The 27,570-nt window shown below is 36.5% G+C and overlaps 1 protein-coding gene across 1 annotated transcript in view; it reads right to left on the reverse strand.

The window, feature by feature from the left end:
• Nucleotides 1-27,570, reverse strand: part of Imp (IGF-II mRNA-binding protein) — a 173,503-nt gene that overhangs the window by 94,643 nt on the left and 51,290 nt on the right. The window contains exon 2 of the mRNA XM_089095443.1: nucleotides 22,392-22,458. Within this exon, the coding sequence (XP_088951569.1) occupies nucleotides 22,392-22,458 (67 nt within the window). The remainder of the gene's footprint in view (nucleotides 1-22,391; nucleotides 22,459-27,570) is intronic.

Raw genomic sequence — 27,570 nt, forward strand, 5'->3', positions numbered from 1 at the left:
AATAAATGAAACCGAAAATGAACAGAAATTACAATAGATAACCTAGTCAAACTCAAAACGAGCAAAAATTAAAAGGAGTAGGGCTGATAACCCCCATGTCTTCTCTAGACCAGAACATAATTTGCATTTACTAAAAAAAAACAAATAACCGTGTATTTTCAGTTAGTATACATATTCTGATATTTATTCCTTATACTCTTAATACTTTATTATTTATGAAACATTTAAAATGTATTTTGTTTTCAGTAAGTGCAAATTATGTTCTGGCCTTGAGAAGGTGTGGGGGTTGTCAGCCCTACTCATGCATATTTTTGCTGGTTTTGGATTTGACTCAGTTATTTATTGTAATTTATGTTCGTTTTTGGTTTAATTTATTTATTGATGGTGATTTGTGGTAGTTTTACGCTTGGAAAAAGTATTTGAATTTATTTCTACTCGTTCGTAACCATTCGTAATTATGATATGGCACTGAAAACAACACTTTTGATGCCACTTCTTAAGTGGAAAAGCTCTGAAGTACAAAACAGGTACTGTTGTAATAGTTACGTTCCAGAACTCTCAACTGGAGGCTTAGAAGAACCCCTCCCTTACAGTCCCCCTACCAGCCCCCTTAGTAAATTTTATAAATCTTCTGCTCATCAGTAAGCTACTGGAACTTATATATTAGCTGCAACCTAGTAAAGAGTGAACCACAGCCCATAGTATAACTAGAAGTTAAAACATTAAAACGGTCTTTTTTTTTCTTTTTTCCAGGCCTAGCGGGTGACTAGAACATCATAAAGAGATGCTTAAGAGCTAATTCAAAAGCTATTTCTCATATATACGTGGTTTATATAAATTCCGCCATCTGCAATTGCCATATGGCACAAAAAAGGCACTTTTTATGCCGTTTCTCAAGGGGTGGGCTAGCGGACTACCAGAACATCATAGATAGATTCTTGATAGCTCATATCCAAAATATTGCTCATATCAACGTTCTTCCTATAAATTCCACCATCTGCAAGTTTTAAATGGCACTAAAAAACGGCACTTTTGGGCCCATGTCTCAAGTGGAAAAACAGGGGCTAGTGGGCTACCCGAACTTTTTAGTGATGTTTAATGGCTCATTTGAAAACTTTTGCTCATATCTACGTGCTTATTATCAATTCTACCATTCGTAAGTGAGCACTGACAACAACACTTTTGGTGCCACTTCTTAGTGGAAAATCTTGGAAGTATTAAAAGGTATCATTATAATAATTATGGTCCAAAAATCTTAACAGGAGGTTTGCAAGAACACCTCCCGCATGTTCCTCCTCCAGCCTTCCTTAATAAGCTACGCAATTAAAGTCTTAAAAACACTAATATATTAAATTACATTATTGGAGGCGTGAATCTGTTAGTACAGCGCTGGACTTCAAATTAGACTATCATGCCTTCGATTCCAGCTTGGATTTTTTTTCAATCATGGTTTGTCCCTTCTTTTGATTACTTTTCAGATAATCCACTATTTTTGCAAATGGTATGCACTCATTTTTTAAAGAATATCCAGGGAAGGCTTATTTTATACCTAATACTCATATTTACGTGCTTTTTATCAATTTTGTCATTCATAAGTGCCATATAGCATTAAAAATTACACTTTTGGTGCCACTTCTTAAGTAGAAGAATTTGGAAGCACAAAACGGTGCCATTGCAATAATTTTGGTCTGAAGCCCTTAGTTGGAGGTTTATAAGAACCCTCACATATACTACCCTTCCAGAACCTCTTAGTAAGTTTGCTAAATCGCCAACTCATCTTACCAGTAACAAATTATTGCGAAAACAAATTAACTAAAAGTAAAAATTTTTCAACTAAAAATCAACCAAAAATTTAGCTTGAATGATATACAGTTTTGAATTGAACCCTCAAACTTCACTCTGTGATGAAGCCTTGTTTAATGGGTTTTAATGGAGGTAACTGAGGGGAAAGGACGTCATTGCCCCCTTCGTTTTTTGCTCCTGCCTAAGTTTTGAAAAACACCTTTTTTGTCATTCCTTGGAAAAGGCACGTTTTTCATTTGAAAAAAAATGGGGGAAACAACCGAAAATTCCTTTATGGAATGTGCTATCAAGTCAAATTTATAAAAAGCGATTAGGTATAAATATAAGCTTTTAAATGATCCCTTAAACAGCTTTCTTTTGTTACAGTAGCCTTCTAGTTTCTGCTAGTCAGTAGGCGATATATAAAGCCCTGTCTTCATTATGGCTTTTTCAGACGAAGTCGGCCGAGTAAAAGCAGCTTTTTGTTCATCGAAAAATGTTTCCCTATGTTTCTAGGATTAACGAAAACTAGCGCTTTACTGAAAACACAAAAGTATAGTATAAGAAACAGGAATATTCGTTTTGGAGTCAAAAGTGAGTTTGTGGCCTGATAACAATAAACTAATCTGTAAAGCTTTCCATAATCGTACACCAGTGACATCAGTAGCTTTCAGTATACAAATAAAATAATCTTAAAAACATCAGTGTAAAATTAGATATTTTTTAATAACCGCAAAGTAACTGAACAGCATACAGATAGCCATACAGATAGCCATTTGTTCAACGTAGTCGATTTCCAGATAGAAATTATGTTTTTGAGGAGGACAGTCCCCCAAAGTCCTTAGGGCAAGAGTTGCAAGTTATGTCCTGGGGGCATATAAGGTTTTTTATAGAAGGCGTTGTCACAGATACTTCAAAAAAGGCTCATTCGATTGGAAAGTCAAAGGGCTAGTGCCCTTTTTAATAGTCGAATGTGGTTAGAGGGCAACTATACTCGCTCTGACACCCGCCTTTTAATTAAACGAATCTAATCAAAACTTTACGATAGTCCTTGTATCCGACATAGTTGTAATTTCTAGACATTAATTCGGAATGACGGGCACCCCCCCCCCCCCCCCCGGCCCGCCGGGCAAGGGGTGTAAATAATGCCCAGGGGGCATATAAGGTTTTTATAGAACGCGTTATCGTAGAAACTTCAAAAAGGGCTCATTCAATTGTAAATTGAAATGGCTAGTGCCTTTTTTAATAGTCGAAAGTGATTGGAAAGCAACTAACATCCCTTCCACGCCCACCATTTCCCCAAACACATCCAATAAAGATTTTGAGATAGCAATTTTGTTTCACGCAGTTGAAAGTTCAGGAAATTATACCTTCGAGCAGGACAATCCCCCCAAAGTCTTCAGGGCAAGGGTTATAAGTTATGCCCTGGGGGCATATAAGGTTTTTATAATAAGGATTGTCATAGATATTTGAAAAGGGGCTCAATCGATTAGAAATTCGAAGGGTTGGCGCTCATTATTGAAGTCGAAAGTGATCTGAGTAGAATTAACCCCCCTCTCACGGTCACCTTTTCGCCAAACACATCCCCTAAACATTTTTAGACAGCCAGTTCATTACAAGTGGTTGAAAGTTTTTGAAATTAGGTCTTTAAGAATGACAACCCCTCCCCCCCGACAGCCATCAAGGCAAGGGCTTGTAAGTTATGCCCTGGGGGCATATAAGGTTTTTATTGAAAACGTAGAAACTTTAAAAGGGCTCATTCAATTGGAAATTGAAAGAACTAGTGCCTTTTTTAATAGTTGAAAGTGATTGGAGAGCGACCAACGCCCCTCCAACGCCCACCATTTTCCCAAAAACATCCAATCAAAGTTTTGAGATATCCATTTTGTTCAGAGCAGTTGAAAGTTATTGAAATTAGGTCTTTTAGGATAATAACACCCTCAGAGCCCTCAGTGCAAGGGTTGTAAGTTATGCCCTGGGGGCATATAAAGTTTATATAGAAAGTTGTTATAGAAATTTCAAAAAGGGCTCAATTGATTGAAAATTTAAATTGCCCTTTTTAATAGTCGAAAGTGAGAAGAGAATAATTAACCCCCTCTTATGCCCACCATTTCCCCAAAAACATTCAATGAAAGTTTAGAGATAGCCATTTTGTTCAACGCAGTTGAAAGTTCTGGAAATTCTGTATTTAAGGATGACAAACACCCCAGAGCCCCAAGGGCAAAGGTTGTAAGTTATGCCCTAGGGGTATATAAGGTTTTTATTTATAGAGTTGTCGTAAAACTTTAAAACGGCTCATTCAATTGGAAATTGAAAGAGCTAGTGCCCTTTTTAATAGTCGAAAGAGCTTGGAGGGTAACTACCCCCCCTCTCACGCCCACCATTCCACCAAACCCGTCGAATCAAAATTTTCAGATACCCATTTTGTTCAACGTGGTTGAAAGTTTTCGCAACTCGGTCTTTGAGAAAGACAACGTCCCCCCCCCTCCTTAGCACTCAGGGCAAGGGTTGTAAGTCATGCCCTGGGGGCATATAAGATTTTTATTGAAAGTTTTGTCGCAGAAACTTCAAAAAGGCTCATTTGATTGCAAATTAAAAGGGCCATTTTTAATAGGTGAAAGTGATTGGAGAGCGACTACCGCCCCTGTCACGCCCACCATTTTCCCTAACACATCCAAGCAAAATTTTGAGATAGCCATTTTGTTTAACGTAGTTGAAAGTTCTGGAAATTCGGTCTTAGAGGATGACAACCACAATAACAGACCTTAGGGTAAGGGTCGTAATTTATGCCCTGGGGGCATATTAGGTGTTTATAGAAAGCGTTGTCGTTTCAAAAAGGGCTCATTCGATTGGAAATGGAAAGGCCTAGTGCCCTTTTTAATAGTCGAAAGTGACAGGAACACTTGACATTTTTATTGTAAAGATCGATATGGGTATAATGTATTATTTTTTGTTGTTGTTGTTGTTTAGACCAGGGCACTTCGTATCGAATGAGTTGTAGTCGGAACTTCGAAAAGGGCTCATTCGATGGAAAATAAAAAGGGCTGATGCCCTTTTTCATAGTCGAAAGTGATTGGAGGGCAACTAATCCCACTCTCAAGCCCACCCTCCCATTTGCCTATTATCTTTGAAAACTGAATATTCCCTCAAGATTAAACCAAAATGAACTGTGTTGATGCTAATCCTCAATAACGCATCTCAGCAGTACCCCAAGAACGACTGAGGGAATTTTGTTCAAACTGTGGGGGCAACTTTTGCTTTGAAAATTTAACAAAATCAAAATAGCGTAATTGTATCGAAGCTGTAAAAAAAAATGTACCTATCTTTTTGCGAATGGTATAAATTTTTTCATTTCAGGTCAACTAGAGGGAGATATGAAACTAAATTAAACGGTACTATTTGTGTCCAAATTTTTAAAAGGGTGTATATTGTTAAAAATTGCTGAAAACTTTTCTTCAGCACATAAATAGCACGCAAAACTGTAAAATCTTAAAAAACGAAAAAATTTAAAGAATTATTTTCTTTGTCCCTGAAAAGACTATGTCAATACAAAACGAACAGAAATTAATTAAAAAACACTTTTTCCACAAAATAAGTTTTTCAAAGAAAAGTAAAGAACTCCATTAAACAAAAAATGATCAAGAATAGAATCAAATAATCTACCAAGCATAAAACTACCACAAACCAGCATCAATAAATAAATGAAACCCAAAACGAACAGAAATTACAATAAATAACCGAGTCAAACTCAAAACAAGCAGAAGTTTTGGGCTCAAAACCCCTATGGCTTCCCAAGGCCAGAACAAAATTTGCACTTTACTAAAAAAAAAAACAAATTAATGTGCATTGTCAGTTTAATATACATATACTGATATTCAGTAATCAAAATGTTAATATTATTTGATTTATTAAAGCTATAAAAGTAAAAACATTTATATTTTATTCACTAAAGTGCAAATTTCTGGAAGGCATAGGGGTTTTGTGCCCTTCTCACATTATTTCTGCTCATTTTGAGTTTGACTCTGTTCTTTATTGTAATTTTTGTTCGTTTTGGGTTTCATTTATCTATCGATGCTGATTTGTGGTAGTTTCACGCTTGGTAGATTACTTGATTTTTTTTGCTTATTTTTTGTTTAATGGAGTTCTGTACTTTTCTTTGAAAAACTTGTACAAACCACAACATGTCTCTCTGGTCATGATATAATTGCACTTCGCTTAAAGGATAAGAAGTCTCTTAAATTAGGAATAATACAGGTATAAAAAGGGGATGTGAGGTAACGAGAAAATAGAAAAATTGGATCCTTTCACTCAGCTACGTAACATTAATTACGAATGGTGGTGGATGCAGGGACGTAATCAGGGGGGGCTTCAGGGCCCGGGCCCCAAATATCTTCGAATTTCTGGGCGCTTCTTATGGAAATTATAAAACAAATACAAAATATGGTACTTGCGTATTGGCCAGCACACACTCAAGAAGTGAAGTTAGGTTAATCAAAATGAAATATACCAAAATGGGATAAAAATACAATGCAAACTAAAACAGACATAAGTTAAACTTAAAAAACAACTTTTCTGCATGAGGGTAAAATGTAACGCTAAAATTTTTGGTAAGCGAGTGTGTTACTTACCTTGAGAAGCCCAAAAAAATGAACTGGCCATTTTACAGTTTTTAAGCTTTAGTTAATATGGTATATACAGATATGTTAAAACAAATACACTTTATTGAGCACATCATGCAAAAAGGAAACTGCTGCATTTTCTCACCTGCATCCCCTACCAGAGCCTTGGGGGAGCAGCATGATGACATATTTGTCTTTTATTGTTTTAGTTTACTGTTGAGTCAATTGTCTTAATAAATCTATTTACAGTCAACTCTCGCTAACTCGAAATTCAAGGGACAACGATTTTTCTTCAAGTTATACATAGTTCGACTTATGCATAGTTTGAGTTTATAGAGGTCATTATATATCAAATTCGGCTTATAAAGGTAACGAGTTATAGAGGTAAGCCAAATGAGAATTGAAGTTAAGGTATAAAATTGCTAAATTTACTCCCTATAGCCACTACAAATATAAAAATAACTTTATTAGTGTATTATAGACTTGACATTATCAAGACTTGAATTCCAAATGTCAAGACTTGCCTTTCAAACGTCAACGGTAAATTTAGTTTGCTAGGAAATAGACACCTGAACATTAACAGAATCTGATACAAAAATATGTTAATCAAAATTAATACATATCAAAGTTTACACGTAGCAACCTGCATACCGGGGTTTCGACTAACAGAGGTCCGTTGATTAAATGACGACTTATCTAATGAATTTCAAGTTATAGGGGTAATTTGGGGGTCACTTCGACTTATAGAGGTAATATATAACCACAAAGTTATTTCGAATTATACCTGGTTTTTTCTTCGACTTCAGGCAGGTTTTTTTCCAAGGAGATTGAAAATAATTCGAGATATCGAGGATTTCGAGTTATGGAGAGTCCATTGTAGATACATGTTAAATATCCCGACCTCACTCAAGAATTTCGATCTGTAAGATCAGAGATAAAAACCGGTTTGTCTGTCTACAGTAGGTTATAGTTAGCTTGGTCTCATTGAGAAAAACTACGATGTAGGTATATTTGTATTAAATATTTAATATATAAAGGTGATTGTTAGGTATTTAGATTTGTTGTGCGCGGCCTGTTTTCCATAATTTTCTTCTTTAGTTTCCATAATTTTGTTTCTAAAGTATTATATTTTCATTATATTATGATATATTTCATTAGGATTAACCTAACTTCACTTTTTGGGTTGGGGTTGGGATATTTAACAAGTACCCCATGGTATTTAACATAAAAAATGAAAACTTAACCCATGTTTTCCGGTGTTTATTACAATATTGCAAAATCATTGCGACAATTTTCGAGGAACCCCATATTAATACTCTGTGTAGCGCAGTGTATAGGTCCTCTTGCGCCCAGGGAAAAATCTTGATTAGCACCTCCCCCCTGTCTCCCAAAAGCGATGCTTACGTATTATACCGACCGCACTGTTGTTCTTGATCTGTTTTAAATCGGTTTCTGTGTTCACTCGGAGATAATTAGCTTTGCCTGAGCGAGATAAGCGGTACTTATATGTTAGACGAGAAACACTCGAGAATTTGGATCGCGAACATGAGACATTACCCGTTTTTCACGCTGTGTATATTAGACAATTAGCTGCGACTTAGTGGGAATCTACATTGTAGCTATATTTTAATTAAATATTTAGTTGGTATTTTGGTTAGGTTACGCATTTAATATAATGCGCTCTGGGCGACCCCCCTTCCATAATTCTTTGTTGTAGTTTTCACAATTTTGTTAACCAAGTATTATTTGGTGAATTTTCGGTGTTCATAATTGACTACAAATAAAGTGAACATACCCGTCAATGCCCTTTTTTATACTCTTTCCAAGTACAATAATCGCCTTTGCCGCAAATGAATTTTACCCCACCCCTATATATATCAATTCAAGGTATATATTTGCACATTAAGGGAATGGGGGTATTCTGATACAAATGAGAGGCAAGTTTAAACTTTACCCCCATCCCCACCCCCTAATATGCAAATATATATCCTTAATTAGTATATATAGGGGTGGGGGTAAAATTCATTTGCGGCAAGTGATTATTATATTTGGATAGAGCATGAAAAAGGCATCGAGTGGTATGTTCACTTTATTCGTAAGTGAATAATATGAACAACAAAAAATTTACCTATTATTTTTTCATCATATTTTGTTTTAGGTACTTACCCATCACCAGTCACGAAAAACCCGCCAGACGGGTTAATTCAAAAGACCGCTATAGAGTAATGCAATGCAAAGCGTGGTTTTCATTGCGTTTAAGATATTTAAACTGTTGTTTTTTGGGGTTTAGGGGGGGAAAAGGTACCTCGGTTCGGCTCCGTATTTAATCTATGATATACTTTACCCCCTACCCCCCCCCATTGTGCAAATATATAGCCCAAACTTGTTTATAAACTTTTTTATATTCATCCTATTTTATTTTATTTCATTAGCATTAACCAAACTTGACTTTTTAGAAGGGCCCAAATAATGCGTAAGTACCCAAACTTCACTTCTCGAGTGTAATGCATAAGTACCAGATAAAATATTATGCAGGTATATTTTAATTAAATATTCAATGTATAGAGTTCGTCAGGTTAGGTATTTAATATAATGCGTTCTGGGCGGCCTCCTTTCCGTAATTCTCTGTTGTAGTTTCCATAATTTTGTTACTAAAGTCTTATATTTTCATCATGATTTTGTATATTTCATTCTGATTAACCTCACTTTACTTCTTGAGTGTGGTCGGTATAATACGCAAGTAACCCCAAAAACTTCCAAAGTTACAAAATACTATAAATGTAAGATTATTTCTTTGAAATTCTGCACCCGGGGCAAGTGTCCACTAAAACCGTCCCTGGTGCAGCTAAAACTCAAGAAGACGTTTGCTGTACCCCCCCCCCCAACAACTGAAGTTTTTCGATGAATGTTAACTACTTAAATTTTCATTTTTTCGGTACAAAAAGATTTGTTAGGTTTTATTAACCGTATTCAATTAGAAATATATGATCATTCTTATCACCCTAACAGTATCAGCAAAACTGGAAGAAAAAGTTTTCTCATATTGGACCACATCTGTAAAACATAAACCCTTAAGCTTGTTGACGAAATAGGCTACTTAAAAGCGAAACTGGCGATTTGGTGGAATTTTATCTCAAACTTCAACCGGAAGTGAATTTAAACCCAAACTTCCATTGATGCATATGCCTAAACGTAACGTAGCTTAGGTTGAAGAAGAGGGGATAAACTTAAGATATTTTATCGTTGTTGCTATGAGAGCAGGGGTGAATAAAAGTAGAGAATGAGTGTATGGAAATAGAAGATATAGTAAAAAAAACTATTATTGTTAGTACTATACACAATAGCTTTCAAATATGCTTTCAAGAAGCCTACTGGTTTGAAGTTTAGTTGCAAGTTCAAAAGTTACACAGAACCCTTCTTATTTTTAGAAGCACTTTGAAGAAAAGAAAACTAATTTTTGTGTGACAGGAACAACATTTGGGGAACGGTACTCAAAGCTAAGACCTCCCTACAGCCACAAACATAAATAAAATAAGATACCCATTTCCAAAAGGTATGTCCTTGATAAAGTTTAATTCTGCTGTTATGTGGGAATCAGAACAAATGTTTAGGGCACGATCGACGAGGGATATTACGACAGCTCTTTTAACTTGTGGGGAGTGGTTTGATTTAAAATGCAAATATCTATTATTTTGTGTTGGTTTTCTATAAATAGTAAAATTGAGTATATCTAGGCTACAAATAGCTAACACGTCTAGGAATGGGATTTTATTTGCGATTTCGATTTCTAAAGTAAACCACAAATTTCTATCGTAAGTCATAATGTGATCTATAAAACTTTTAAGCTCATTTTCTCCATAGTTCCAGAGCGGAATTGCATCATCCATGTAACGTCCCCAAAAGACATGTTTTAAAAAATATGAATCGAATGCCCAATTTTCAATGTGTTCCACATAAATATACGATAAAACTTTGGGCAAAAGCTACCGTGGGGGAAAAATTTATTGTATAATTGTAGAATAATTTTACCATTTTGTTTTAAATTTTTTAATTCATTTATAATTTTGTTTGCAAATTCATCAGTATGATCGTCGGTTGTAGTTCTATATGTTGTCTCGTCATTTAGATGAGAATAAATTTTTGTGTCGTAATCTGTCTTATCCATGACAACCAGAGAATTGTTTTTATCTGCTTTATTTATAATAATAGATGAATCTTCACAGAGATTAGATAGAATTTTTAGGTCAAAAAAATTATCTTTTGGTTTATTGGTGGGAAAATCCACCTTTTTTTAATTATTATAAAGGGTATCCATGAGACTAGCCCTAACGTCATCTTGGTTGAATATAGATGTATAAACTTTGTGCATAGATTATTCTAGAGAGGAAATTAAATCTGCTACAGGGACATGTCTTGGAAGAAAAGAGAATTTTGGACCTTTTTCGAGAGCTATACAATAAATTTTTCCCCCGCGGTAGCTTTTGCCCAAAGTTTTATGGTCTACCAAAATTACACAAGCAAGGCATTCCTTTAAGGCCCATTAGTAGCTTGTACGAAAGCCCCCACATCCAATATTGGGGAATGGTTATGTACAGCCTTTGAACATTCACTTAACTCTCAAAAATCATATATATGTAATTCGGTAGATTTGGCTGAAAAAACTCAAAAACGTAAATATCTTAGAAAATACAATTATAAGTAGCTTTGACATTGTTTCAATGTATACAAATATTAATGTCACAGTATCTGAACAGTTATTAGAAAATAAAATCAAAGAAAATTATCACTTAATAGAAGCTTCAGCAGCAGGAATAGATTGCGATATTTTAATGACCTTAGTTAATCTCTGTAACAAGTACTCAATGTATTTCCAATTCCGTAATTCTTTTTATCAGCAAATTAATGGCTTAGCAATGGGCGCACCCCTCTCTGGGTTACTGACGAATATTTATGTGGAACATATTGAAAATTGGGCATTAGATTCTTATTTTTTAAAACATGTCTTTTGGGGACGTTACATGGATGATGTAATTTCACTCTGGAACTATGGGGAAAATGAGCTTAAGGTTTTTTAGATCACCTTAATACATATGATAGAAATTTAGAGTTTACTTTAGAAATCAAGATCACAAATAAAATCCCATTTCTAGATGTGTTAGTTATTCGTAGTTTCGATAAGCTCAATTTTACTATTTATAGAAAACCAACACAAAATAATAGATATTTGAATTTTAAATCAAACCACCCCCCACAAGTTAAAAGAGCAGTTGTAATATCCCTCGACGATCGGGCCCTAAACATTTGTTCTGATTCCCACATAACAGCAGAATTAAACTTTATCAAGGACATACTTTTTGGAAATGGGTATCTTATTTTATTTATTAATAGTGTAATTAATTGTAGACTGAAGAGACATTCCCGTAAAATTAATGATAGTTCATCATGTGATATTTCTGACAAGCCCATAAACATAATTTACCACCCTTACATCCCAAAAATCACTACAAATCTTAAAAAAGTTTGCACAAAAAAATAATCTGTATGTAGTATTCACAAATAATTTTAAAATCATAAATTTTCTAAATTCTAGTATAGATAAAACCCCAGTTACTCGCCAAAGAGGGGTCTATCAAATACCATGTGATTGTGGCAAATATTATGTAGGTAGAACACACCAGAATTTAGAAAAGCGCATACAACAGCATAAGGATGATATAGTCAAAGCTCTAAATTCTAGTATCTCCGTTGTTTCATTTGATTCTGCATTAGGGAGACATCTTTTTGAAAATCCTAGCCCCAATATACTTTTTGATGAATCTGCCCTTATTAGCAATGACCTAGGCATAAAGCAGGTAGTCTGAGAATCAATTGAAATCAGAATTAAGATTAATAATAATATTTCCTTAAATAGGGACTTGGGGGAATATACACTAAATGCTCTATACACAAATTTAATTAAAAATGATCTTACCAGTTATTTTAAAAAACCGAGATATTAACACAGAACCGGTCACAAAAAGACCTTTGAGGTTAGCTGCTAAAAAAGCTGGATTAGCAATAAGAACGTGTTTTTAAATTATTTTTCTTTCAACTCATTGAATCGCCTGGTTTTACCTTACTTTTTATCAGTCTTGGTTGAACTTCGCTGAAGTAAGGATGCTAGGTCTTCTTTGAAAAATCTTTTATTTTTGGTTTTATTGGTCGCATTTTATTGTGATTATTTTTTCTTTTATATATTTTTGTATTGCTGAGGACAGCTCTTGGACACAGGACCGATACATTCATTCAAATTATCTTCACTGTCTTACAAAAAGATTTCCCTGTTGTTCTTCGTACTTTTGTTGAGGGTTTGAGTTCCCCTCCCCTGCCCTCAAAAATTTTTCCCCAGCTCGTAAAAATGCAACAAAATTCATATAACAAAAATGTTGGTACATTTCTTTGTAAAGCCCAGACATTACGCCTTTTGAATAGCCGAACTACGTCTTGTAGGGTAGTCAAAAAATCATATTTCAGAAAAAAATTTAGTTTCGCCTATGTCCAATAGGCTTATTTCCCCCATATGCTGAAGGGTGGCCTAAAATTTTCTAATTAATGATTCGGATTGGAAGAGGGAAAATGCCGACAGTCTGGCTCCAAATGGCGTTCCAAAATCAGATATCTAGAAAAGAACGCCAAAAATCCCCTAGGCTTATAAATCTTTACCACTTCTGTTTATAAAGCGTATCATGGCGTCTCAATTATTTAGAATCTTTAGTTTTGGGCTAATCAAACAAAAAGTTGTGATGAATATAGGCGCACACAGGTTTGAGTCTTAAAGGAGGGGGAGGGGTAATAGGATATTTTGGACATGATAATAACAATTTATGTATAGCCTGCCACATACAAAAGTGGGGGAATGAATTACAAGAAAAAAAGACCAAATAAAACAAAAAACAATTAACTAGAACAAAAACATGGGAAAAGACCATGAAATGGCTGAAACTTTGAAATAGCAACAATTACAGCAACAAGATACAAAAATTTGAAACACAACTCCTCATGTAACAGGGCCAGTTTTGCCATTATATCTGGAGCTTTAAAATTCTGCACATTTTTTTTTTCCAATACCATGGTGGCAAATAAAATAAAAATCTCAAATACAGAAAATACTCGGAGCAGAGAGCTCGGATATCCTTTTTGAGGACAATTGGAAATTTTCTCGCATTAGATTGAGTACAGAGTGCTTCACAATTATATTTACTCCTGATAGCAACGATTTTTTAACACACAATCGGTAGCTTAAACTTAGTGCCGGAAACTGTACACAACCTTAAATAACTTGTAATCAAGATTCACAAGCACTTAAATATATGCTTTTCTTAGCACTAACTTTCCTGTGAGAACTTCTTTGAGTCAAATTTAAGATTTTTTTTTGTATCTACTTGTGTATAAGCACGTTGGTGTCGATGGGGAAAAGAACTTCTTTCGGTCTTTTAAGTTATCTTAAAACGCAATATACGATATCATTCAAATGAGAATTTCCACTAGAAGTTGTGCAGGAACTCCACAATAAACTTTAAAGACATTTTTTCTTACTAGACCAAAACATTTTATCACTGTTACGCTTAAAGGTCGTATCTGCTATTTTCACACTTCAAAAATAATTGCCAAACACCGTTTCATAAGCTGTTCTCTAAGGAAAGATCAGTAGGGTAATTTAGATCAGGCGAACTGAAGTGTGATTGAACTTACATTACCCTACTAATCCTTCCTTTTCGAGCAGCTTGGCAAACGGTTTTTGACAATTATTTCAGAGGTTTCAAAATGTCTTATACGACTTTTAGATGTAACAGCGATGATTTGAGATTTAATTATTGCTTATTTGAGGCATCATTCCCGCTTTAAGAGCCACTCAAAGTCTCATTGAGAAACGAATTCGAGAAAATGTACATGAAATATTGTTACTTGGACCTAAAAACGAAGCTTTTCAGCATCAAGTGTGCATGAATATACTGATGACATGGAGCTTCTGAACGGAAACACTTTGCATAGACATGGAGATACTGAAAATGATGGAAGTTTGCATATGGGTCACGTAAATTTAAATTTGCACTTTTTCAATTTAAATTGAATCCTTTACTTTGCAAGCTTTCTGGGCAGTTAAAAAGTTTAATTTCGGTCCCATGCAAACCCTCTTAGCCTCTACAATAAATTTCACAAAGATGGCGGAATCTTCATAGCCCAGAGCGAAGACGGGTTACCAACATCGGAACTCCTGAACAAGTAAGCATTGGTTATTTGAAGCGAATAGGATACTAAAATTAGTTTAACTTATAAACTGACCAAAAACGAAATAAGACAGCAGCAGTAACTTCCAAAAACCTTCACACACAGTGAGGTAACCAGAAAGGAGACCGTTCAGATCGCCGAAATATATGCAAATGAACTAATAAATCACACTTTTTAGCTGGATTTACCCGCAAAACGAGCGGAAAACCCTCCGACTTTAAAATTCTGACAACGCCCCTGTTCAGATCTAGTATCTATATCGGTGTTGCCAGGGGGGCATCTGGTTCCTAAAACTAAAAGCGGCAAAATGTTATTAAAACATAACATTTTTTTTGGAATGCAGCACAATCGATGTTTTGGTACTGGTGCGTTATATGGACACTTTTATGTATTGTACAAGGAAACCGGTCACGAAAAACCCGTCAGACAGGCTATTCTCAAGAGACCGCTATACATAAATGACAGCACAGCCGTGGTTTCCCAATGATTTACAATATTTAAACGATTGTTTTTTTGGAGTTTAGGGGGAAAAGGTACCTAGGTTAGGTGAGGTATTTAATATATACTATGCTTTAACCCCCCCCCTAATGTGCAAAAATATAGCCCAAATTTGTTTATAAACTATTATATTTTCATCCTATTTTGTTTTATTTCGTTATCATTAACCAAACTTGACTTCTTAGATGTGTCCATATAATGCACCAGTACCGATGTATTTCTACAGTTCTGACAAATCCTTTAATCTACTCAATGTGAAATCACAGTCGTGCAATCAATAAATACACAAAATAAAAGGAAATCTGAAGAAACAAAAATGGCCCCCCTTCCCATATTAATTATATTCTACCAAACGAAAAACTAGATAAAGCTAAAGGATATGCTTTTTCATCCAGCCTTTTTTGTTGCATACATCTGCTCATATTATCAACTGAATTTCTCTCATAGGATTAGACCCCTCTGGAAAAAAAAAATTGTAGGCCTGTCCCCAGGGTTAGGGTGTTCACTAATATATGGGAATGTTTTATGCATGCCTACAGCAAAAAGAGCGAAAATTGGAGTTAAAAAAAAATATGTTTCACGTGTACGTCTCTATTGAAATCATGTGAATGTATTTTATTCGCAATCTTACAATAGTAAATAATTTACGCAGGATTTTTGTGACTGATCCTATAATACTCATGTAGTTCGCCAGTTCCCTTTTTTCTCCATTGGATACTCCTGCAAGCCATACTACTACCGACAATTCACCGCGGCTTCATGAAGCCAGCACAGCACTGTAGTGTAGCTCTTTATTTATTGCTTGCTCTTTATTAAAATTCAAAATTGTACTTCTATATTTATATTTTGTTCGTTTTTTTTTCGTGGAAATATAGCTTTTACTTTTTATCATACAAAAGGGGGCTACCCTCGTTTATGGGAACCAGCAATTTTGTTCGCAACACTAAATTGTTGATGTAAAATGAACAGAAAACAATGTCAATACGTTTTTTGTTTTTTTTTAACGTTTCAATGTTAGGACATTTAATGGGAAAGGCTGCCCAATCAATAGACATAAAAAGGTATTTTCGGTCGTACACAACAAAGTAATGGCCAGTATTTAATTTAGGCCCTGTCTTCATCGTGGCTTTTTCAGGCAAAGTCAGTCAAGCGAAAATATCTTTTCGTCCACCGGATTTGACTTATACTGAAAGAAAAAAAAACACTTCAAACGCGCCTGATTTGCCTTTCGAGCCTTGAAGACATCAATGGAGACAGGAGCCGCCAGAAAACTCAAAAAGCGCAGGCGACTTCACCTAAAAAAGTTACTATGAAGACAGTGCTTTAAATCATCATGTAGATATAGCAAGAGCAACCCTTAATTGAAGTGATGTGAATATGTTTAAGACGACAATTTATGTAATTAGGATAAGAAAAACGCAATGGTTGAAATAGTAGAAAAAAGAAAAAGGTGGGAAAGGCAAGCTAGCTCTTTTTTGAAAAACAATTCGAAAAATCGTAAGTCCAAACTGCACAAAAGAAAAATTGACCTAAGCCACGGAGGGAAGGGGGTAATAGCCACCCACCTGATCCGCCACTGATGCTACAAAACATTAAAATGTATTTAAAAAATAGCAAATAGCAATAGCAATTGACTAGAAAATTAGATAATTCTGTTGTTATTCAAACAATTAAAAAGTGGCCATTTGTCAGGGAAAGAATCCCGAGAAAAGGAGGGATTATGTCTCCCTAAATGAAGAGGTCAAAGAGCTGAAAACTATATTTTATTTTTCATTATTTTATTATTTTAAAACTTTATTATTTTCTTTATTTTATCTGGAACTCTCTTCACATCAAGCAATTTGATTAATAGAATAAATTCAAAAGGGGTCTAACCAACCCTCTACCTCTATCCATTCCGCAGACGGCACCCGAAGTGGCATTTGATGGTACTAATGCGCCAAGATAAGTGAGCAGACAAGAGAAGTTCTTACATACCTTGATTAGTCATTTTATGAATAGGTACTGTAAGATGTCTTTCTAGCCCCTTAGCTTATTGGTTAAGCTGATAATAAGGCTAAGTTCCAAATGACATCATTGCGTATGGCACTATGCCTAAGATATTATCAGTTTTGTATTAATTTTAAGGAATTCGCTTGGCTAAGCCTCTGTAGAGAGGTTCTACTCAATCTATCCTCCGTAAGTTTCATTAGCTTTGGCAATGACACAAACATCACCCTTTTTAGTCCCATACAAAACTTCGTTCCAGTGCAGTCACAGTGTGAGTCAATAAAAATTAGACAGGCAACTATTCGTGTTTCAGGATAGGAATAGGATCTGTAAGGATATCCTATCAGGATAGGATCTGTCAAAAGAGCCACGAATCATCACCCTATGACTATCCAGTAGGCTGCTACCGATAGTAAGAACAATTATAAGTAGCATCAAAGATTGCCATCTTTCGTGCCGAGCGTCACTTTATTCTGGTGCTGTAAGAGTGGGTTTATAAAAAGTGGATGTGCAAAGTTTGGAAGAATAGAAAGATTTGTCTTATAACTAATATTACGATGCTAGAAGCCACGTGAATGACAGTTGAGAAGTAAGGCTCTGAAAGCACTTCTTCAAGCTGAGGAAGCTATGCTTCTCCAGATGATTTGTCTAAGGGTGATTTTAGGTACTCGCTTGACTAACTGTCATATATCAAACAATACGCTGTAGGAAAAACGTGGTTATATTCTAGGGCTACAACATTTCCCAGAGGAAATGCCTTATAAATTGATTTAGGTACTAGTTTGAGCTTAAGAATAGTAAACTTGAGAGTTTAAAATTTGATAATGTGGAAGATGATTGGAATAATTTTAGAAAAATAATTTGTGAAGTTGCTGAAGGTATCTTAGGGAAGAAAGCTAGAACCGCAGCTAAGAATATTAGTAAAAAAGCTTTATGTTTAATAGAAAGGAGAAAGGACTTGTACAAGAATTGTCTGAGTGATAGATCATATGAAGACAAAAGGAATGTAAAGAAAGTGGAGAAAGCATTAAAATATGAACTAAGGAGGTGTGAAGTGGAGGCCATGGATAAAATTGCCGAGGATCTGGACGATGCAGCTAGACGGCATACTAGTAAAATATTGTACTGGCATGTTAATAAATTCGGAGAGAGTAGTCAATCCGGACTTGGCCCAGTTAAAGATAGGAATATGGCCACAATTAGCGATAAGGAAAGAACTAAAGAGAGATGGGAAAAAAATATTGAGAACGTGCTTAACCGAGATAGAGTTGAAAGAAAAGATATAAAAAAAAATTAAAAAGTTTTTGATATCTTGGATGTGAAGGAACATTTGTTTTGTGAGGAAGAATTAGCGACAGTACTAAAAGGATTAAAAAAGAATAAGGCTCCAGGTGCTGATAGGGTGATAAATGAGTTTCTTAAATATGGTGGCTCTGAGATAAGAAATAAGTTACTGAAGATTATGAATATGATTTTTGAAAAAGGGGAAGTACCTAACGATTTTAGGAAAACCTTAATTAAGCCACTTTATAAGAAAGGTGCTAAAATTGAGTGTGGAAATTATCGAGGCATTGGTTAGGTCTCTGTAGGCAGTAATTTAATTAGTAATATGATAATTTTTAGATTGAGAGATGCCATAGACAAAGTGTTAAAAGAAGAACAGTGCGGTTTTAGAAAAGCCAGAGGATGTGTCGACCAAATTTTCACTCTTAGCCTAATTATTAAGAAGTGCCTGAGTTGTCGAACACCTTAGGTCCTCAGTTTTATAGATTATGAGCAAGCGTTCGATAATGTTGATAGAAGAGCTTTAGTAAAGGTTTTATCCGTGTATGGTGTGCCAGACAAATACATTAAAGTGATTAGTGCTATGTACGAGAATAACACTGCTACGGTTAATGTAGGAAATGAGGTTAGCAGCTGGTTTTGTATTAAATAAGGAGTTAAGCAGGGTTGTGTTCCATCCCCCTTTATATTGATTATTTTGATGGACTTTGTCTTATAGAGCACAGGAAAGGCAATGGGAGACCACGGAATCAAATGGGGAGGAAAAAGTCTCCTGGACTTAGATTATGCTGATGATAAAAGCATCCTAGATGAAAGTGTGAGCAAAATGAATGAAGTTTTAGAGGTTTTGCGAGTTCAGGGTGCTAGAATAGGTTTAAGAATTAATGTTAAGAAGACCAAGTCACTAAGGCTAGGAATAAGTGAAGATAAAAAGGTGAAGTTGGGTAATGGAAAGATTGACCAGGTGGGCAGCTTAACTTACATTGGTAGTCTTATTAGTAAAGATGGTGGGAACAGTGAAGATGTCAAAAGTAGATTAGCCAAGGCTCAGGGTGTTTTTTCAAAGTAAAAAAAAAGTCTGGAAGAATAGGAAGGTAAGTATGCAAGCCAAAATAAGAATATTGGAAGCTACAGTGACGACAGTGGTCAAATATGGCTCTGAAGCATGGGCACTCCTAAAAGCGGATAAAGATTTGCTAGATGTTTTCCAGAGAAATTGCTTAAGGGTTGTTCTGGATAACCGGCTGACTGACCGTATTTCAAACAATAGGCTATACGAAAAATTTGGTTCAATACCGCTCTCTAGGGCTATAATGAAAGAAAGGTTGAGGTGGCTAGGACACGCTGTGCAGATGAAGGATGACAGATTGCCGAAGATTGTTCTTTTCGGCCAACCGTCTAGGGCTAAACGGAAAGCAGGTCGTCCTGGTCTGGGGTGGAAGGACGTCATAAAGAAAGATTTAAAGGAAATGGGAACTTCGTGGGCGAGTGTAAAAAGGGAGGCTTTGAATAGATTGGGATAGAGGAGGATCGTGCGTAGCTGTGTTGGCCTCAGGCAGCTTGGTGCTGCGGTGAGTTGTCAGTAATAGTATATAGTAGTAGTTGAGCTTAAGATGGATAGGCCAAGCTTCACGGAAGAGCGATGACATGTTACCGAAAGCCGAGCTTTTTGGCAATCCAGCTGGCCTAAACGAAAAACAGGACGTCCTTGACTGAATTGGGAAAAGGTCCTGGAAAAGGATTTAAAGTATGTAGAAACTTTATCAGAGCGAGTAAAGAGTAAGCTAAGAACAAAGTTGGAGAGGAGTGCGCGCAGCTGGGTTGCCTACAGGTGAGCTGGCATTCCGTTCCAATGAGTTGTCATCGATCAGTTTTAATTATTCCTCATATCGGCACGTTCAATGCGTTTCTATGATAGTTTTTTCGATTTCTCTTTGAATTCGTTCCACAAGATGGATAAGTTGTTTTATCAATTTTAACCGAACTGATGACTTGTAAATACTGTCAAACCTGAGGAACATTAAGATTTTTTTTACTTTAAATTATGCAAATATGCAATCCAATATAGGAAAGGTAACAACTAGACCAGCAACAAGTGTCTCCATGTGTATGTATGAGGTGCACTAGCCGTTTACAATTAAGGGCGTTTTATGCCGCAGGTTTTACCAAACTGCGGGGCAGTGACGTTTTAAGCCCTCTTCCCCCGATCCCCTATTTTTTGTAATCCCTTACTTGCAGCAGCCGCCTTATTTTTACTGTAAGCTTTGGTAATTGATTTGCATTGTCTCACAGTACAAAGATGTCTCTTCTTAATAAATCTTTATTTCCTTTTATAGGTCTATCTAGGCTCTACACTTTAAATATCTATTTCAAACAATTATCCGGGATTTTTCATTCCATTGATGACTATGTTCTGAAAACTACTGCCTCTTTTATTCCCAGAGCTTCCACTTCGCAGGATTTATCTTAAAATTAAGGATTTATGGATTTTGGTCAGATTTCTTTCAGTATTTTTGAGAATCCGAGAATTTCATTTTGTTTTTTTTAATACTTTTTCCTGACTTCAGCAAGAGTTCTTGACTTAGGGAAAAATTACGATAGAAGAAAACCAACATAGCAGTTGACATTCTTTGTGCTCTTTTTCTCGTGACACCTTGTGGCGTGAGAGCTTTTGAAGAGCATCAGCGTTTTCAATCAAAAAAGTGTTTTTCCATATTTCGTCCATTTTAAATAGTCCAAAGAGAAACGGCAGTAAACTAACACTAATATACAGCAACACGTATCCGAATTTAGAATTGAGCTTTTCGTTGAGGTTAGTCTTGGCGATATAAGCGTGAAAAATATACGCAGTGCGAAATGTTGTGAGAGGGAAATTTGTAAGAGCAGAAATTTGTGAGAGGGAAACTAGGCAGCGATGATTAAAACGAACTCGGAGAAATAGCACTCATTCGTTTTCAGTTTTGCGGCAGCCCTGGTAGCGACTATCCACTCAACCAGGTATTGAAAATGTTCCAAAGCTGCCAGTAGCATCATTCGACAGAAGTCCAAATGCTGCCAAATCTGCTAACAAATTTCGAAATCTGTCAACAAATTTTACTAGTCCATGAAAACCGCCAAGTAGCATTGCTACTATTCTACTGCACTTTTTCCACGACGGCCCTCGACTAGTAGAACTAGTTGTTAGCATGATATTTAGACCTCTGGAGCAGAACTTTCTGGATTTCAGGCAGGGTTTTTGAGTTCCCATAAGTGGTTGAAACAATATTCCAGAACCAGATAGGAGAGGGCAGATTGAACAGGCTGGCAAGAACGGGCTACAAAGCGAGATGTTATCATGGCTACTGATGGTATTTTAAGCAGTTGGGCAAGAATTTGAGATATATTAGATCTGTTCGAACACAAACAATGTTCGTGTGATTTTGTATCTGATCTAGAGTTTAGCAAGGCTTATTATTAAATACTCTTCTATTTGCTTAGCCACATTTTTCTGTAGTGAGCATAGTAAGAAACAAGCTTAGTCGCCAAATAGTCCTACATAAAAATACTAATAGAGGAAGCTTTGACAATGATAGACTGAGTTGCTAGCAAATTATAAGGCTCTGATAGCTTTTAGTTGACCCCCCTAAAAATCTTAAATACAGCCCTGTCGCGGGGCCCTTAAATGACTTGCGGAAAATGGGAAGAAAAATCCTCTGAATCAAGCATGCTTGCCAACATTCAAGTACTCAGGAGATATCCAGCCCTGGAAGAAAGTTATGTACTGTAACTGTAGCTCAACTCGCCTCTTTTTACTGTTTGGAAGGATTTCCTACTTAGTGAAGTACAGCTCTCTCCTTTCCAGTGTATGGGCCTGTTTGGCAATACTTTAAATCTAAAATAAATGACTTACTTCGAGAAGTTAAACAACAATTGGTTCTTTTTAAATCAAAATAAAGAAAAGTTCTTACTTACTCTCGTCTAACACCGGTACTTGCAATCGATGGTTCCACGACTAGAACTGACCCAAGAAAATTGTACCCTGAAAAATGATAATACAATTTACTGAAGCACACCACAGGGTCATATAATTTCTGCCAATTGGTTCCCCACACATAATCACAATATCAATTATTACTTTTTCTAACTTGAAATAAATACGAGCTCCAAAAACAACACTGCCTACTAAAAAAACTGCCTATCCACGATATAAACAACGAAATAAAACCAAAGAAATGGGGTAATCTATTTATTTGTTTTGGTATCTCTATTTGTAATTTGGAGACGCAAAAAATAGGACCAGGATAACAGGCATACAAAAAATAGGTATGGGGTACTCAGCCCTCTCTCCCACCATTGAATACTACGGTAGAAAAATGTCAAAAATGCAAAAAACTTCGTATTTTTGGAAAATAGATTATATAGACTTTGTTTTCGGCCTAATGTTCAGTTTCTTTTGACAAGCGAAATGCTAAAAAATACACATTTACTACTTTAAATTACAGCTTTTTATAATGCTTGCAGTTGTTGTCACTCTTTTTCACCGACAAATTTACGAAATGTGGGTTAACTAGCTCCACCAGACCCCCCCCCCCTCCCAAAAAAAAACATCTTGGGATTTCGCCTTTGCCCAAAAGGAATTTCAGGGTGAGTTGATGAATGGCAAGGCTATAGTTTTTAATTAGTCCCCTCAAATGCATACCTATCCTCCACTACAGTTCATATTTGAAATCTATTTTCTTTTTTAAATCTCTTCATCGCATATTTCTAGGAACTGGCATTTTAATAAACTTTACTGATATGATATCTATATGCATGGACCGGTGTGTGAATATGGCTTAATAAATAGCCCCAACTAAGCTATAAAAAAAATACTGTACCCATTCAGTACCCCAGCCTCCCCCTCCCCCAAAAAGGACCGAAACAAAGTTTCACGAAGTCCACTGTAATCAAAACGCTCCAAGGGCATCTGAGACCTGTCCAGTCTCAGATGCGAGTGCTCCAAATTATACGCATTATTTCACCTCAAATCTTATGGAAGGGTGGCCAAACTTTGAAAATTCTGGAGCCCTTTTTAAGGGTCAAAAGTTATTGGGGTGTCAGCAAGCCCATCCCTTGCCTTTTTTACCCTCGGACACCTCCTAGCCCCGTGACATCAAGTCTAAATTTTGAGATAGCCATTTCACCCAGAATGATCTAAAGATGAAAAATGAGCCTCCTTGAATGGAGGAGTGATCAACGGTGTCCCAAGGGCGCACAAGTCCCAAATTATGCTTTGGCCCATTCTTTACACATATATTTTACAAAAATAAAATGGACACGTCCAGGGGCAAATCTCCAGCATTTTTAATGGGGAAAGAGGGGTCTTTATCCGGATAGTCAAGGGGCATGGGACATTTAATAACTTTTTGTCCACATTATTGGAGGGCAACTGCCCCCCACCCAAAACGACGCCCCTGGACATTTCACACCTTGTTAAAACTGAGAACTTGAAAGATATTTTATATGTACGATTAAAGCCGCAAATTGGGTCCGTGACCTCTCAAACCTCTAATACTTCGTGTTCTCTCGTAAAACCCCGATGGCATCAGTTCAAAATTTGAAGTCATTTTGCACAAAATGAACAAAAGGCACAATAAATTTGCTTGCAGGGATGACACAACCCAAGAAGCTCCAACGACAACGGCCCTAAATTACACAAATAGCCACGTTACACAGATAAATTTAAGCAGAGAAGGTGAGTCTGTCGTACCTTATTTGAACCTGAATCATAAAGAGTTTTGAAAATGGGACTGTCAACACCCTCTTCTGAGCTTATATGGGGACGAAAAGGAGCTACGTTTCTAAAAGTTTTATTTTTGCCGCAAACGGCTTTACTTGGTTAACTTGTTCTCGGGCAGTAGTTCGCTCAAAATGGCGTAAATATATGAGCATATTTATGCTGTCCGATTGCCTTGATACTTACAGGGCAGCAGACCAAAATCCTATACCAAAATTAGTCATTGAATTAGGAATATTTTCAAGCAGTCCAGACCACAAGCAGCTACCAGACCTGAAATATTTTCGATCAGCTTAGACAAAAAGAAACTGACAGACCTAGTATATTTTCGACGCTTCTAAGTGTTTAACCCCCCCCCCCCGGAAAATACTCCCCTCCCCCCCTTATGTGCACATATATATAGCCCAAATTATAGGCTTATATTTCCCCTAAATTATGTCACTTGTCTTGTCTCCCGCTAAGCGGAGAAAAAAACTAACGAAGAAACCGGTTTGTTCTCGAGTTCTACACAGCGTAAACTTGAGTGAGTGGCCCATAATACACAAGTACCAAAACTCCTTCCCCCTACGGAAACTAGAAAAATAAAACTAAAGTAAAACTGTCAAATTTGGAAAGCCTTATTTTCCGCGGGGAGTATTTTCCGGGGGGGGGGGAGTATTTTCCGGAGGGATATTTACCGGGGGATGTTTTCTCCAGGGGGTATTTTCCTCGAGGGGGGTAATCACCGGGGGGTAAACGCCGGCCACCATTTCCGACCAGCCCAGACCAGAAGGAGCTGCCAAACTTGAAATATTTTCGATCAGTTAAGACCGAAACCCGCAGTCAGACCCAGTATATTTTCGATCACATTAGACGAGGAGTTACCAGACTCGAAATATTTTCTAAAAGCTTAGACCAAAAGACGCTGCCAGATCAAGCCTATTTTCGATCACCCCAGGCTAAAAATTGTTACCAGACTTGAAATGTTGTCAACCAGCTTAGACCAAAATACGCAGTCAGACCTAGTATATTTTCGACCAGCCCAAACCAGAGGGAGTTACCAAACTTGAAGTATTGTCGATCGGCCTAAACCAAAAGACGTTGTCAGACTTAGTATATTTTCGATCAGCCCAGATCAGAAGAAGTTACCAAACTCGAAATATTTTCGATCACCCAAGACCGAAACCCGCTGCCAGACCCAATATATTTTCAATCAGATTAGGCGAGGAGTTACCAGACTCAAAATATGTTCGATAAGCTTAGACCAAAAGACGCTGCCAGACCAAGCCTATTTTCGATCAGCCCAGACTAAAAGTTGTTACCTTACTTGAAATATTGTCAACCAGCATAGACCAAAAGTCGGAGCCAAACCAAGTATATTTCAGTGGCGGATCCGGGGGGCACGCGCCCCCTACCATGGCCTAAAGTAGTTTACTTTAATTAATTGCCACAAGTTTACGTTAATTAAACTTACTCCTAACGCAAGTTTATCGGATCAACCCATTTTGCCCCCCCCCCCTAAAAAAATCCTGGATCTGCCCCTGGTATATTTTCGATCAGCCCAGACCAGGAGTTACCAGACTTGAAATATTGCTGGTCAGCCTAAACCAAAAGACGCTGCTAGACCTAGCATATCTTCTATCAGCCCAGAGTAAAAGGTGTTACCAGGCTTAAAATATCCCAAACCTAAACCAGAAGACACCGCAAGACATAGTGTATTTTTGATCAAAAGCAGTTACACCAGACTCAGATGTCTTTGGTTTTTACTGCTCAATTTTCTTCAAAAAAGGCTACTTTTCGCTAGCACTTAAGGTTCTCTGTTATCGATTTTCATTATTCAAGTAAAAACTACAATCAAAGGCGTCGTTTCGAGATAATTTGGAGAGGAAACATTATTTTATACCCCACGCCCCTTCAATATCCGAACATGGACCCCTCTTGCCCCCCCCCCCCACAAGAATGCTGGAGCTACGCCCCTGACTACAAATATGTTGATATGACATAATTGCCTCGTTTTGCACGTGAAATATGCAAGAGGAAAGAGAAGAAGCAGATAATTCCTTAATTCTCCAAAAACCCTGCTTAAGTTCTCCAACCCCCTCCTCCCATAAAACAAACAGCTATACGAAAAATACAAGAAATAGGGGAAGTCACAAAGTACCAAATAGAAGCAGATACTTAAGAAGCTTTGTAGATATTTCTTCTTTCAGCCCTTGAATAAAAAACATTACCATGAAAAAATATAAAGAAAATACTTAGGAGAAATATGAAGAAAAATTGATGAGAAAAATATATTATGATGAAAAAAAATACGGAAAAATGTGTAGAAGGTCACAAAACTCTGGGAAGGTTATGCAAATTTAAAACTGAAGCCTTTTTTTAATCTTTACAGATTGTTCTTTATTTGAGTCTTTGTATAAAACTGTTACCACAACAATTATTTTTGACGTAAACATGAAATACTCTTCCGTTTTGAGCATGATATCATTCTAGACAAATATATAATAAATAAATAAGGATATTTTAGATGCTCATGAAACCCATCCTGGGCTTGCCAGCCCAGAGACATCTTTAATCGGACCAGTACCAAAGCTAGATCAGCCAAGATCAAAAGGAGTTACCAGGCGAGTATTTTCAATGATAGGGAAACCCCTCTTTGCCTTCCCGACCTAACCAAAAGGTTTGGTAATATTTTCGACGATTCAAAACCAAAAAAATATCTGATCGGCTTGCAGTGGCAGATCCAGGGGGAGGGGCGAGAGGCCCCCCCCTAACGTCGTCAAAAGTAGTTTAATTTACTTAATTAACGCAAGTTTGCGTTAATTAAACTTGCTCCTAACGCAAGTTCATCGGATCAACCTATTTTGCATCTCTCCCCCCAAAAAAGTCCTGGATCCGCCCCTGTCGGCTTGAAACTTACAGGGTATGTACACTGGGTCAAGAAAACCCCGAAACACAAAAAAAAAGTTGCGAGTAAAAGGGTTTAGGTCAATAAAATACGCTAAATACATTGAAATTAGTCCTATCTCGTTATTTCAAACAGTTAGTGGTAACGAACAGTAAGTAAGGAGAGACCCGACTCAATAGTAACCGAAACTCTAAAAAACAGAATTTTGATACCAATGGATACATCAGAAGAATTGGATTTTTACGCTGATTTTAAACATATAAGTTTCATTAATTTTAGTGTTGCCCATCAAAGGTTACGAGCCTGAGAAAATTTGCCTGGTCATCGAAAAAGGGGGAAATATCCACTAAATGTCATAGAATCTTAATAAAAAATCACACCATCAGATTCAACGTGTCAGAGAACCCGTCTTTAGTTTTCAAGCTCCTATTTGCAAAAATGTGGAATTTTGTATTATTTGCCCGAAGAAAGATCACGGATGCGTGTTA

The sequence above is a fragment of the Artemia sp. Qi Xiang Cuo genome, chromosome 10, assembly GCF_049724085.1.
Source record: "Artemia sp. Qi Xiang Cuo chromosome 10, ASM4972408v1, whole genome shotgun sequence".
NCBI lineage: Eukaryota > Metazoa > Arthropoda > Branchiopoda > Anostraca > Artemiidae > Artemia > Artemia sp. Qi Xiang Cuo.